Below are 14,197 nucleotides of genomic sequence, written 5' to 3' on the forward strand. Positions count from 1 at the left end.
GAACTGGGGCACATAAGACTGGATTGCCCTAAACTCAAAAAGAAGGTGGCTTCGGTGATTGAAGCGACTCCTAAACAAGAAAAGACAAGCAGAAGAGGAATCTATCTCAAAGACTTGTCTATTGCACAACTAGCAGAGGCTCTTCAATAATATCTAAAGGCTACCTCATCTATATCTGGTGTTGTCGTGTCACCTTTTTCTTTTCTATGTAAGTACTCTTGGATTTTAGATTCAGGAGTTTCATTTCATATGGCACCTAATGAATCCTTGCTTTTTGAATGCACTAATTCATATTTTTCATGTCTCCTCTGCTGATGGAACATCCCTAAATTTTAAAAGCATAGGAAATTTGAAAACTTTTCAAATGACTAAAAATTTTTCTTTGTTCAAGATGTTAGTCATAGTTGGCAAATCCAGTGAGTTGACTCGGGAATCGCCCGAGTTGACTCGGGAATCGCCCGAGTTGACTCGGATCGGACCCCAATTGGGTCACGATTCAGGACTATCGATCCAACCCATTAAATAAAAATTTTTATCATGTATTTTATTATTTTAATGCATAATTCTTATATAAAGTCACTTGTTACGAAGAATCTAATATTGTTCAATGAAAAAAGTTAATAATCATGTATAATTATATGTTTTTGTAACTTAGCTATTGACATATTGGCTTGAAGTTTAGTTATTTCCATGTCTTATTCATGTGCTTATACTATACAATATAGTCCTAACTCATCCGAGTCACCAAGTCAACCCGCTTATTCGGTGACCCAGTAGGGGTCCGATCCGAGCCTGAGTCACGAGTTTGCCAACTATGGTTAGAGTCAATCCAAAACATAAATCTTTTTTCAATTTCTTAAATTTTCGGTTATCTTTTCATCTAAGACTTGTTGGGTGCAGGATCTCTAGTCATGGAAGCTAGTTAGGCAAGGCCATAGAAGAGGGAACATCTATTATATGAATTTTTTATGTCTTCCTAAAAGATCATTTTGTAACCATGCTCAAGAGATTGACTTAGATCTTTGGCATAGAAGATTAGGCCACCCAAGCATATCAAAATTATCTCTTTTTCTGCTTTTGGAAAGTTATTGTAAGGAAAAAGACTTTGTAGTGATTGTATACTTGAAAAAATGAAAATGTTACCTTTTGGATCTTGAACCTTTTTGTCTAATGAACCTTTTGAATTTGTGTAGTCAGATGTATGGCTCATTATGTCTAAATGTGGATTCTCGTATTATGTTATATTTATAGGTTATTTTAGTAGACAATAGAAGATTAGGTCACCCAAGCATATCAAAATTATCTCTTTTTCTGCTTTTGAAAAATTATTGTAAGGAAAAAGGCTTTGTTGTAATGATTGTATACTTGGAAAAATGAAAATGTTACCTTTTGGATCTAGAACCTTTTTGTCTAATGAACCTTTTGAATTGGTGCAGTCGGATGTATGTGGTCCCGCTCTCGTTATGTCTAAAGGTGGATTCTTGTATTATGTTATATTTATAGATGGTTTTAGTAGACATACTTGGATCTACTTATATTCAAATCCGATGTGTTTGCATGTTTTAGTGATTTTCATAATCTTGTGAAAAATTAATTTAGGACAAATATTAAGATCTTCTGCTCTGATTTAGGTTAAAAAACTTATCTAAAAACCCATGGTATTGTACACCAAAAACCTTTTTCTAAAACTCAACAAAATGGAGTTGTCGAAAGAAAGCATGAACATATTGTTAAGACTACTAGGACATTACTTATTCCAATAAGAGTTCCAAAAAGAGTTTGGGCCGAAGCCGCTCTCACTGCGGTTTATTTGATAAATAGAATGGCTTCTTAAATTTTAGAAAACAAGTCTCCAATAGAAAAGCTTTTCAAAATTAGTTCAGACTTAAAAGATTAAGGGTTTTTTGATGCAAGTGCTTTCTTCTTCTTGAAAAACATGATAAACTCTCCCTTAAAGACATTGAATGTGTATTTTTTGGATACGTCGATAACCAAAAAACGCTTCGATATTATGACTTGAAAAATGAATTATCTTTATGTCTCTAGGAATGTTACTTTCCTGGAGAAAGAAAATGATTTGATCTTCAAGAATGCCCTAACAAAATATTGTAGCTGATGATTCTATTGAGAATGTTGATGATAATTATAGTGTTGATGAGGAACCGAGTAATGAACCAAGAGATGGTAGAGAACCTCCTCATGAACTTATACATTACTCTAGACATGGTGATGGGGTGCATCCATGTGCACTCAATAAATATAGTCAATCACTTGAAATAGAGAAACCTAGTCTTAGGAGATTCGAACGCATATCTAGACCACCAAATGAGTCTGTCTCTTATGAATCCTTCTCTCCTAACATATAATATGAGATTATTCTAAAAAATATGAGATTAACATATAAAAGTAAGTTACTTTTATATGTTACTTTAAGTAACATATAAAAACTGATTACAAAAGTTAAAATATACTAAGAAACTGATTACATAACTGAAATAACTGGAAATTTAGGAGATTAACCTATAAAAATCTTGTTGATTATGTCTTAGAAATTAAAAAAAAAAAATTTGTGGCTCATGCCTCAGGCTTGCGCCTTGAGGCACAGAGGACCACGCCTCAAGGCCAGGTGTGCCTTTTGCGCCTCAAGGCACATTTTTTATAACATTGGTTGGGACAGTCAAACTTAGTGTTGTGAAAAGCGTTGAGGCGTAGCGAGGCGCTCCACCAAAAACCGAGGCGAGGCGTAAAGCGTAAGCCTCAAAAAAAAATTTTGAAAATTTAAAAACTATTATAAAAAATATCTAAAAATACAAATAAATAAAAAAATGCTTTATTGATTAAATAACAATCATTAAGAAATAGAAAATCTTAAATAAGTACTAAAAAATATGAGATTAACATATAAAAGTAACTAAAAACTGATTACATAACTGGAAAATATATGAGAATAACCAAAAAAAGTTAAAATATACTAATAAACTGATTACATAACTAAAATAACTGGAAAATATATGAGATTAACCAACAAAAGTTAAAATATATGAGATTATTCTAAAAAATATGAGATTAACATATAAAAGTAACTAAAAAATTGATTACATAACTGGAAAATATATGAGATTAATCAACAAAAGTTAAAATATATTAAAAAGCTGATGAGTTGTGGAGCCTGATTCAGAGTTTTTGCCCTTACAGAAGGGGGGGGTCAGGGTCCCGCTGCGCGGTCAGCGAGCGGGAGTCCAGGGGGGCCGCCCCTGGCGGGGGGTTATAGAAGGGCAGCGCCCCCCACCCCCCCGAGGAATTTTTTTTTCTTGGGCTTATGTTTGGGACCCAGTTTCTTATGGATCAGACCCGATTTGTTTAGGTTTAGGGTTGTCTCCCTTGCCTAACAAAAACTAATTACATAACTGAAATAACTGAAAAATATATGATATTAAGCAACAAAAGTTAAAATATACTAAAAAATTGATACTCGTTTACAATAGAACAACATAGAAAGACAAACTCTTCTCTATTAATTATTTTATTTGGCAATGACAGAAAAATTGGAAACTATCCTCAATGGTAAGATGAAGAGCACTCGTGCAGCTTTATACTGCAGAAGACAATGACTCAGGTCAAAGCTATAGCAACAGCTTCTCCATGGCTAATTAAGAAAAAAAAGAGATTTAAAAGGACAAAAACTGGTTTGGTTTGGAGCTCTTGTGCAAATGCCCCAACAAGGTCCACTTCAGGCTCAAAACTTAATTCAAGAACTTTACCTTTCAAGTTCAATCAATCAAGTTGCTTCAGGCAAGCATCTTTCACCTAGGGGTGTCAATGGTTTGGGTTTGATGATAAATAAAAAGGTTGAAAAAGAATCTGAGTCAGACCCGAAGGGTCCAATTAATATATGATATGGTTTGTGAACTTTCATACCATACATGGGCAAGACCCGAGTTCCAACTGAGATCCTCAAATTTCAATGTAAAATGGATGAAAAATATAAATTTACCAAAACAAGGTGAGGCGCGTACGCCTCACCTTGAGGCGCGTACGCCTCACCTTGAGGCGCGCCTCGCCCTGAGGCATATGCCTCAAGGCGTATGAGGCGTGCGCCTCAGGGCTTTTGCGCCTCAAGGCACAAAGTCCCTCACCTTGAGGCAAGGCGCGCTTTTTGCACCTTGAGGTGTGCTTTTAATAACATTGTTGTTTGGTATGTTTTTCTAAGCATTCCTCTGGTGGTTTGTATTTTGTGTTCATCTCCATTGTGAGACTGTGATTGGCCCTTTTGTATTTGAGTTCTCTTGTAGCCATTTATTGGCATTCTATTGTATTTATTTTTTCATTTCAATGACCACTATAAGGACTTTGCTTGCAATTGTTGCGATTCGCCAGTGGGACCTTTGGCAGCTAGACATGAAGAATGCTTTCCTAAATAGAGATATGGAGGGGGAGGTTTATATGGAATTGCCTCAAGGATATTCAGATCCTCAGGGTCATGTGTGCAGGTTGAGAAGAACCATGTATGGGCTACATGCTTGGTTTGAGAAGTTCAACAATGCAATAAAATCTCTTGACTTTGAGCAAAGTTATCACGACTCGGCTTGATTTGTATCATCTTCCAAGAATGGAAAATATATACTACTTTTGTATATTGATGATATGATCATCACTAGGGGTAGGCATCGGGCCGGCCCAGCCCGACCTGTTAATGGATTCTTAATGGGTCGGGTTTTGGCCTGGCTGGGTTTTACTAACGGGCTGGGTTTTGGCCCGGTTCTTGATGGGCTCGAGTTTGAAGAGAAGCCCATTGGCCCAACGGGCCAGTGTGAAGCGGGCCGAGTCCGGCTTGGCCCAATCTTAAAATGCATAAATGCTTGACTGAAATTATGGGTTAATGAGAGAATGGCAAGTTTCAATGCAACTAATTAGGTAAATAGTAATAATTAACAAATAGCAAATTTTCATGCAACTAATTAGGTAAATAATAATAGTTATCCAAGTTACTGTGTAATAGTTAATTTTTAAAAAATGTATATTATTAAAAAATTAATAAATAACTTAGGCCCATCGGGCCGGCCCACGTATATAACGGGCCTGGGCCTAAAATCATGGCCCAAAACCCAGCCCATGGCAGGCCGGGTCAGCTTGGCCCATCGGGCTGCCGGGCCAGTTGCCCACCCCTAATCATCACTTGAGATGATGTGCAAATACTTAACTATCATTAGGTCTGACATTACATATGCAGTGCACGCAGTTAGTTAGTTTATGAGTACCCCCACCTCAGTTCATCTGACATTTGTGTTTAGAATAATTCAGTATGTGAGACGTTATGCATTTTGACATGTTCTTTTCAACTTCATCCTCTACAGATGTCAGAACATATTGTGATTCGGATTTTGGTGGATCAACTAAGGACTGTCTTTCAACTATTGGTTTTTGTATTTTTCTTGGTAGTTCTTTGATATTTTGGAAGAGTAAGAAGCACCAATGTGTTGCTTTGCCTACTGTTGAGGCAGAAAACCGAGCCATGACACAGGTTATTGCCGAAATCATTTGGATAAGATGACTTCTTAAAAAGCTTGGAGTGGAAGTTTGTGGAAGTACCTCCTTGTATTGTAACAACATGAGTGCAATCTATATTGTCAAAAATCCTAAATTTCACGAGAGAATCAATCTTATTGAGATTGACTGTCACTTTACAAGGAAGGCTTATGAAGATGGAGTTATTTCGTTAGAGCATGTGAGCTCAAAGGAACAAGTTGCTGATATATTGACCAAAAGTTAGACTCCTACTCACTTTCAGCCCTTTCTTTCCTAACTTGGGATGATTCCATCAGCATCATCTCAAGTTTGAGGGGGAGTGTTGAGAAGTGTAATATGGTTGTATCATATTTGTATTTGTATTCTTTGTGCTATCCTCTCTTATTCTTGTACATAATATTATTTATGAGGGGCATACTTGTATTTTAGCTGATAGTTTGAGGGTCAACCAAATTTGTCTTGTAGTGTAACCATGAGGGGTGTCCCCCTTTAAGATGTATCTTTCATCTTTTTTTCTTGCTAATGAAGTTTCTTTTATCTTCTTTGCTCTCTCTCTCTCATGGTTGGAACTCTATTGTTTTGATAAAGAACATAGGTGTTGTTAGGTATACAATGGTTGGCTGTGCCTGATGAAGGCTTAAGTATGTTGAGGATGTGTTTTGATGTGCTCAAAGTCTGTCATTGTGGTCAACATCAACAAGTGACACACGTGTAATGAAGTGTATCTGTAACACAATGTACTCCAAAAGAACTTACAACGTTGTGTTTTCTGTTTGTGTGGTGTTGTGCCAACAAGTAAAAGACATTTAATGAAGTTTATCCTGACATTGTGTATCGAATAACCATACAAATTTGCATATTTGCAACGTTGTTCAATGGAGAAGGGTGCATTCACGGCTTAAAGTGTACCCGCAGTTTGCCAGCCCAGTCAAATACTTTTCTCCAAGTAACAATTAGCTCTGACATAAGACAACAAATTTACCTTAAAAAAGATGACAAATAAGGACATGAAGTTACCTTCCTATGCAAAGTTTTAAGTTTGTTGTTTTGAAGACTTAAGATGTGCCTCTGGACAATTGGGTCTCACCTGTTCTAACGGTAGTGGAATTAATTTATATTTTTCACAGTTGGGCAATCATTAGATCCTTTCGAACCACATTAGATTAAAATTGTTGACATATCTATGCACGTCTTTCGTATGAACTCCAAATAAACTGTGAGGAACCTAGGTTATATGTTACTGATAGATTGAAATGTTCATCACATGTGATATCTGTCACATACATGTTTGAGGATGGCCAATTCTTTTGACACTGTTCTTTTGTGGTAGGCACTTCTTGCTATGCTTATATGGGAGTGCGGTCCTCTCCATGATCCTTGTTGGTCAGTTGAAAGAGCACAAGGTGATCTATATTCTAACTGGTATGCATGTTGTGTCATTCGCATCTTAATGATTAATTCCTGGGATGTTTCTTATCTATTTATATATTTCTCATCTTACAGTATACTATGGAATTGAAAATTCATTTTCAAGTCTAGCTCCTCACATCGTACAGGTAAGGAAAATCTGTTTCTGTAATATATGCTATGAGGCTTTTGGGTTACAATCTAGTGTATATTATCTGAGGCTACTTTGCACTTGAAATGTTGCTGACCCAACTCGTCTCTGATTGGCTGCTTCATTGTAAAGGCTGCATCAATTTGTCTTTGATAAATTGCAATGTCCTGTCTTTCATGCAAAATGTTCCATCTTGCTGCACCTATTCTGTTGTTTATCCTTGTTTCTTCTTTTGCTTTGTTGTTATTATTGTTGTGGTAAAAATCGATCATTGTTCTCTGCAAGCAGAGGTGAATTATCCTGCAAGGCCAGCCACTTAGCCTATAAGAATGTGCATGAAACTCCGAGGGACAATGTTAAATTTAATTGAAAATGAATTAGTTATAAGAACAATTAGTCATTGGAAATTGTGGAGACCATCATATGTCAATGGTGAATTGTTATTTGAAACATTGAAAAATTAACCTGCATTTTGACATTTATATATCATGCAGTATCTGAAGAGTGTATCTTTTCAACGTAGAGTCTTATCTGAAGGTAGATGGATGTGGTAGTGCGTAGTTAGTGTAGGATACCTGTCTTATCTCAAGATGGATGGACAAGGTAGAAAAGTTAGAAAAAAAAATGGTGGCACTACCATGGACATCCATCTTGAGAGAGATTGTTCATGACATTACTGCTATGCAAAGATTTCCTATATTTTCTCATGTACTTGTTGAATGGCTATCTACTTCTAACTGTGTTTTGAGAATTTAAAATATGGAGAATTGCTGGAGAGGTTGAAAAAATAAAGATATCTCTGAGAAAGCACAATAGCCAGTTTTAGTGCGAAGAAGTGAGAAAATTAAAATCACTTCAGAAATAATGCAAGCTTGCTTTCTATGAAACAACAATAAGTTGGAATTATTTTCTGGAAGTTTCACTCCAAGAAACAGCATGCATGTTTATGCATACATGTTGCACAGGGAAACACAAGTAAAGATAGTGGTGGTTGTGGCTTGTGAGTTGAAGGCCCATTCTGTTAATCAATGCTTACTAGAATCCAATTTAAGTCCTGTCCTGCTTTTGGTCTGCAATTTTTTCTTTCTAATATCCAATACTAAAGTTCCACATTCGTTGTATAATGTGTTGCAGTGGTTATTGGGAATGTACGACACACACATACTTCTAATAGTATTCCTGGCTGTTGTTTCGTTACTACTAGCTGGATTCTTCATATACCACGTGCATCTGTGTCTCACAAACACAACAACGAATGAGGTTGGTTGAGATTTGATTCTGCAGCTGCTTATGTGCCTTTTTTTGCCGATTTATCTCAGGACAGTGTTAAAATTTGAATATGCAGACTTTTAAATGGGCAGACTATGTAAGCTGGAAGGTGCGAGTAAACAAAGCCAAGGCTAGCAGTGCTCAACTGAAGGAGGGCATTCATGCAGGTGACTCAACATATGGGAAAAGCAATTCCCAAGAAAGAAAGTGCATCTGGCCCTTCTCTGCCTTGCAATGGAAGGATGAGGAATTTGCTTGTAAGGAGAACATGTATGACAAAGGAGTGCTGTATAATTTGTATGAGATAATCTGTCCACTATCAGAGCGAGCCTCCTTTTCACACAGTAAAGCAGCATGACACTGCTGGCCATGCTGATTGATGGGTCGGATGGATGATCGGTTTGGCTTTCACGATATGGTGGTTATTTGGATGCCAATCTGGAAGCTGGCTTGAACACATGAGAAAATATATATATTTTTCCTCAGAAAATAACATAGGTGAAACATATAATATATTTTATCTTAGAAATAACAATTGGGAACATATAATATATTTTTTTCTCAAAACAGAACACAGGAGAACATATAAGATATTTCCCCTCAGAAAATAACAATTAGGAGCATATAATATATTTTTCCTCAGAAAATAAAACTTGCGAATCGTATAATATATTTTTCCTCAGATAATAACACTTGAGAACATATATTATATTTTTCCTCAGAAAATGCAAACATGCAAGATTTATAATTTATATATACATATTTTTCCTACATTAATGTATCAAAAAATATATTATTTTATATTACATAATTTACGAGCATGTCATAAAGATGCGCAATCCTTTTGTAACTTTTGTGTACGGAATAAATTAATAATTTAATAGTATATCATCATTATTTACTGGTGTAGGAACCTTACCTCAGAATGCGTGAAGATGTTTGAAGTTTGCATTAAAAAGCATGTTCGCCGTAGATCCTAATGCAGTGATAACTAGAGCGCCTCGGGTTCCATGTCACTATGGAAACACATGCAAGTGGCGGAGATCGTGGTGACTGATGACTGCGGTTTGCGGACAAGGCAGTAGGTGGCTCAGGTGGTGGGTCCAGCCAAACCGAACCGGGCGGAGGAGGTGGTGGTGGTGCAGTGGAGTCGGGTTGAGCACAACTGAGTTGAGCTGGGTTAGGGTGCAGTGGAGTTGGGTGGAAGCTCGGGTGGCAAAACCGAGTTGGGCTCTGTGGTAGCTTGGGTCGAGGTCCGGCCAAAACCGGGCTAGGCTCGGTGGTGGGCTGGGTTGAAGGGCTGCTGGTGGTGCTGCCCACCAGCAAGGGAGGCTGCGAGAGTGAAGAGAGAGAGAGAGAGAGGGAGTAGGGTGAGTTTAGACGGAATGAATTTTCATAAGAGGGTGGAGGGGTTTATATAGGTTGAGAGGGAGTTAGGGGGGAGTGAAAGTGAAGAGAGGGGGCAGACACATTGTTAAAGCCATGTGACAAATGGCTATTATTTTTAAACATGTCGAGGGAGGAGTGAAGTAGGTCTTGGATCTAGGATGGATCCAAATTGAAATTCAATTTAGATTCAAACTAGAATTGGTTTTGGTTGGCTTTTAGTTGGGACTTAGTTTTACTAACTAACTAGATCCAAGGTTACCCTTATGAATTGTGATTTTTTCACATAAATCCCTAAAAAAAATTACAATTATGCTATTAAGTCAAATGTTAATGATATACATATCCCTGAGTCAGTCAACATTGTTTTGGATGACTATGACCATGTCATAATTGTCCTCGCAACATTCCTAAAATAACCGCTACTCTTAAAATTTGTTGGCCATGCTCTGAACTTGTTTCAACTCTTTTTTTTAGGAAATCACCACAGTTCTCTTTGAAATTTTGATGTGAATGCAATTGCATACTCAAATGTCATAAAATAGGTTTTCAAAATGTCTATTATGTTGATACTATATAAATCAAAAATATAAAAAAAATGTTAGATATTACATTAACGGCCTGCTTAAGTGAAAATCACCTTGATACATATATTGATCTCTCCTTTAGAATGCAGGGGCTCCTTTAGAATGCAGGGGCTGAGTATATCTAGCCTTCTTTGGATAACCAGTTTCAATCCAGTGCTCTCCCACACAATGTGGGAATCCTATGAATTATGGGCCCACCACTATTTTAGTGGTTTAAATATCCCAACAGTGTTGGGAATCCAATGACTTGTGGGCTCACCAATCTTTGTATGACTCACATTTCAAGGGCCCACTACTCTTGGGTTATTGGATTATCTTGTGAGATCCAATGACTCATCATCCAATACATGGATCCATACTTTAGATCCAATACTTTAATCTAACATATGTATGAGTTATGAGTTTCATTTGTGAGACCCGATGGTCATACTGGATCCAATACCAAGATCCAATGGCTATAAACTATAAGTAAAATGATAATGATATTAATGCAACTATAAAGTCCTTACAATATTGAGACAGTGAGAATAAAACTCAAAAGCTTTGTAACAATAGTGAGATTCATGTATTGCGATTTTTTTTGAAAATTATTGAAAGATTTTCTAAATCTTGGCATGACTGTGACAATAACTGTTATTTCGGATGTCTCCTATGAGAAATGTAGGCAATACAATTAATTATGAAACATGGGCACAGGGGATATATATATATATATATATATATATATATATATATATATATACAGAGAGAGAGAGAGAGAGAGATTTGTATTGCAGTGAGGAAGAGGCGCAATGCTTTTATTCTATAGTTACAGGAAGTAGGAAGCACCACGATGGAAGTGTTGAGAAACTAGCTTTTATTTGTGAGAGGCGTACTTCTTATATAATAAAAATGTGTTCCTCATGCACTTTTCAAATAACTTCTCCTTAGCTTTATGTTTTTTTCCCCTTCTTATCACTTCCCACTCATTATTTTCCTCCATTTTCTTAATTTTTTTACGTTTTTCATATATATAATATAAAGTAACGTGCAAGTTCTAGACCATTTATCACACAGAACATCTTAGATTTCTTTATAAAACATACTTGCGTATGCGTTTAATGCTTAATTCAAACCTATAGACATATTTATCATTGCTTATTCATTAAGAACGAATCAATTTAACAAAAATTCATGATTTTTAGTTAATCAAGTTTTTGTTGTAATATGAATCATTGATTTATCACATCCAAACATGAAAAATGTTTAAACCAGTATATGTTTTTTACTAAATAAAGCATAAAGATCACATCTATGTATTTAGTTTAAGTAAAAAATATATATAAATATATTTTTTAAAGGAGTTTGAGATGGTCTCGGCTATGATTGGCCTAAAACTTACACATTATATATATATATATATATATATATATATATATATATATATATATATATATATATATATATATATATATATATATATATGGGTAACTGAAATATGTAAACTGGTATGCACCAAGATTTTATAGTTTTTTTTTCTAAAATTTCACCGTATGAATGCAATCTAGATGCTTGGTTTTATAGAAATAGACTTTCAAATCATCCGATAACGATGTATAAGAAGGATCTTTTAAGGCTTGAAAATCAATGGTTCAAAATTTTCATAAATATTCAAGCATATAAAATAACATTTCTTGATCCAATAGTCGAATCCAAGCAAATGGATCATGGTTAGATTTGCAAAAATCCTATGAAAATCTCAATTTATACTAGTTTACATATTTTGCTGGTTTATATATTTCAATTTCTTATATAGAGAGAGAGAGAGTGTGAGGGAGAGAGAGTAGTAGGTATTAACCACTTTTCTAGCTAACTGCCTAACTAGGTTTTTGAAGGGGTTTTTTGTGTTTCTCTTAAATCTAGTCATACAGGTGCATTCTACATGTTTGATTTTATAGGAATCGACTCTTCTGTTCATTTCTGTAACAAGTCCAATGTTTGTTTTGACTGTACAAGAGGTTGTGCTCCTTGCGTCCAATATTTGTTTTACTCTATGTGTGGACAACATAAACACACAGATAATGGGTCAGATAACTTCGTTGTGGATCATAAGACTCAATCTGTCTGGCCACATGAGTGTTTTAACATGTTTATTTTGGATTTTAGCCTCGGATATGAATCTCAGATTCGATAAAAAAAGTAAAAAATGTTTATAAATTAAGAAAAATAAAAATTAAGATTTTTTATATATAAATGATTTGAGTAATGCGCCCGTTCTGCCCCATTTTCTCATTCTGCCCTATTAGGCCTATTCAAAAAATGTAGTTTTTGGTATTTTTTCTTACATCTAACACTGTATATGTGATATATTGGTTTTGTTTAGTGAGAACTAGCTTTTTGATCACCGAAATCTGACTTGTGTACATGTTTTTCTCGTGATCCAAAATCAATGGTTATAAAGGCATCAATTTTTTAGCTTAGAAAAATACATTTTTTCGTTGAAAAAACATGATCGAAGAGTCGATTCTCACTAAATAGAGCATGTTAAACATATCCATTGGTTCAGATCTATCATAAAACACTTCAAACTATGGGGACTAACGGGAAAGGATGAGAAAAATGGCCTAATATGTTTTCTCTCTCTCTATTATATATATATATATATATATATATATATATTCTAAAAAATAATTGTATTGTATAGGTAATTTGATGTGATTCCCTAAAAAACCCTATAATTTTTTTATATTCTCTTGATGTCCAAAATTGCAAATATCCAACATTATTAAGACACTTTTACCCTTTGCAACTACGAATTTAGGCATTTTTGAAATAAAATTGTACTATCCGTTGAATATGTCCAACACCCACTTAAATCCAAATTCATTGGTTTTAATGTGAATTTAGATCCCACGAGCTCGCATAAATTTATTTGTGAAATCTTGATGAAACTGAAACCACCAAAATCATAAATATCATACTCTTTCGCATACACATTAATATTTCGAAAAATATATTTGCAAAACACTTACCAGTAATTTCGTAAATATCTTACTTTTCACATATATTGAATGCTCTCGCATGAAGTTATTTATGAATCTTCAAAACAAATATTGTAGTTAAATATTTATGAAATTATGATAAATATGCAAAAAAATTTAATTTTTACAAATTTCTTGAATTATATATAAACTTGTTGTGGATTTTCACATATCTCAGGTAACAAATAGACATCCAAATCATTTAAATATTTAAATGAGTTGAAAACATATAAACAATGACATTATATACAAATCATTCAATAGTGCTTTCAGTTTCAATATTTAAATAGTTTAAAGTGCAAGAGTAGAGGTTTTTATTTAAACGTTGAATAATGGTTTTAGTTTTATATTCAAATAATTTAAACATTAAAATAATGATATTATATACAAATAAATGACTCTATATAAAAAATCACTCATAGAAATATTCAAATGACATTATATATAAATCAACGAGTAAGTCAATGAGTTACAATATTAATCTTTCAATATATACAAAAAAAATAAAAAAGATCAAATAAATTTTTATGGTTGAGGATGTTATGATTGTCATGATCGTAGCTCCTTGAGGACCTTATTTGCATTCTCTAGAAAGCAAGCTTGAGTATGTATCATATCCTCTTGAGTACGTATCGTATTTTTCAACTTGCGTATTTCTTCAAGTGCAAGAGTCAACTCTCCCTTCGATCCACTTACACTCTTTATGTATTTTCTTCAACTTTCTTCTCTCCTTGAAAGTCACTATTTGTCATTGAAGAACATGCAACCTGCTGAGCGGCTACAAAATCGTCATTAGTGGCACGTTCCATCGATGACAAGTTGATGTATTTGCCTCCTTCACACTAGTCTTG

The 14,197-nt window shown here is 34.8% G+C and overlaps 1 protein-coding gene across 3 annotated transcripts in view; it reads left to right on the forward strand.

The window, feature by feature from the left end:
* The window catches only part of LOC149851283 (putative protein S-acyltransferase 17), a 33,009-nt gene extending 24,189 nt beyond the window's left edge, over positions 1-8,820 (forward strand). For 2 of the 3 annotated variants that reach the window (XM_090014478.1, XM_090014491.1), the window contains 4 exons: positions 6,857-6,948; positions 7,030-7,082; positions 8,219-8,344; positions 8,430-8,820. In XM_090014478.1, the coding sequence (XP_089870604.1) occupies positions 6,857-6,948; positions 7,030-7,082; positions 8,219-8,344; positions 8,430-8,711 (553 nt within the window). In that variant the 3' untranslated portion in view covers positions 8,712-8,820. The remainder of the gene's footprint in view (positions 1-6,856; positions 6,949-7,029; positions 7,083-8,218; positions 8,345-8,429) is intronic. The other variant, XM_090014485.1, reaches the window with a different exon arrangement.
* The last annotated feature ends 5,377 nt before the right edge of the window (positions 8,821-14,197 follow it).

This window comes from Nuphar pumila, chromosome 1, assembly GCF_984573655.1.
Source record: "Nuphar pumila chromosome 1, dmNupPumi1.hap1.1, whole genome shotgun sequence".
Classification (NCBI taxonomy): Eukaryota; Viridiplantae; Streptophyta; class Magnoliopsida; order Nymphaeales; family Nymphaeaceae; genus Nuphar; species Nuphar pumila.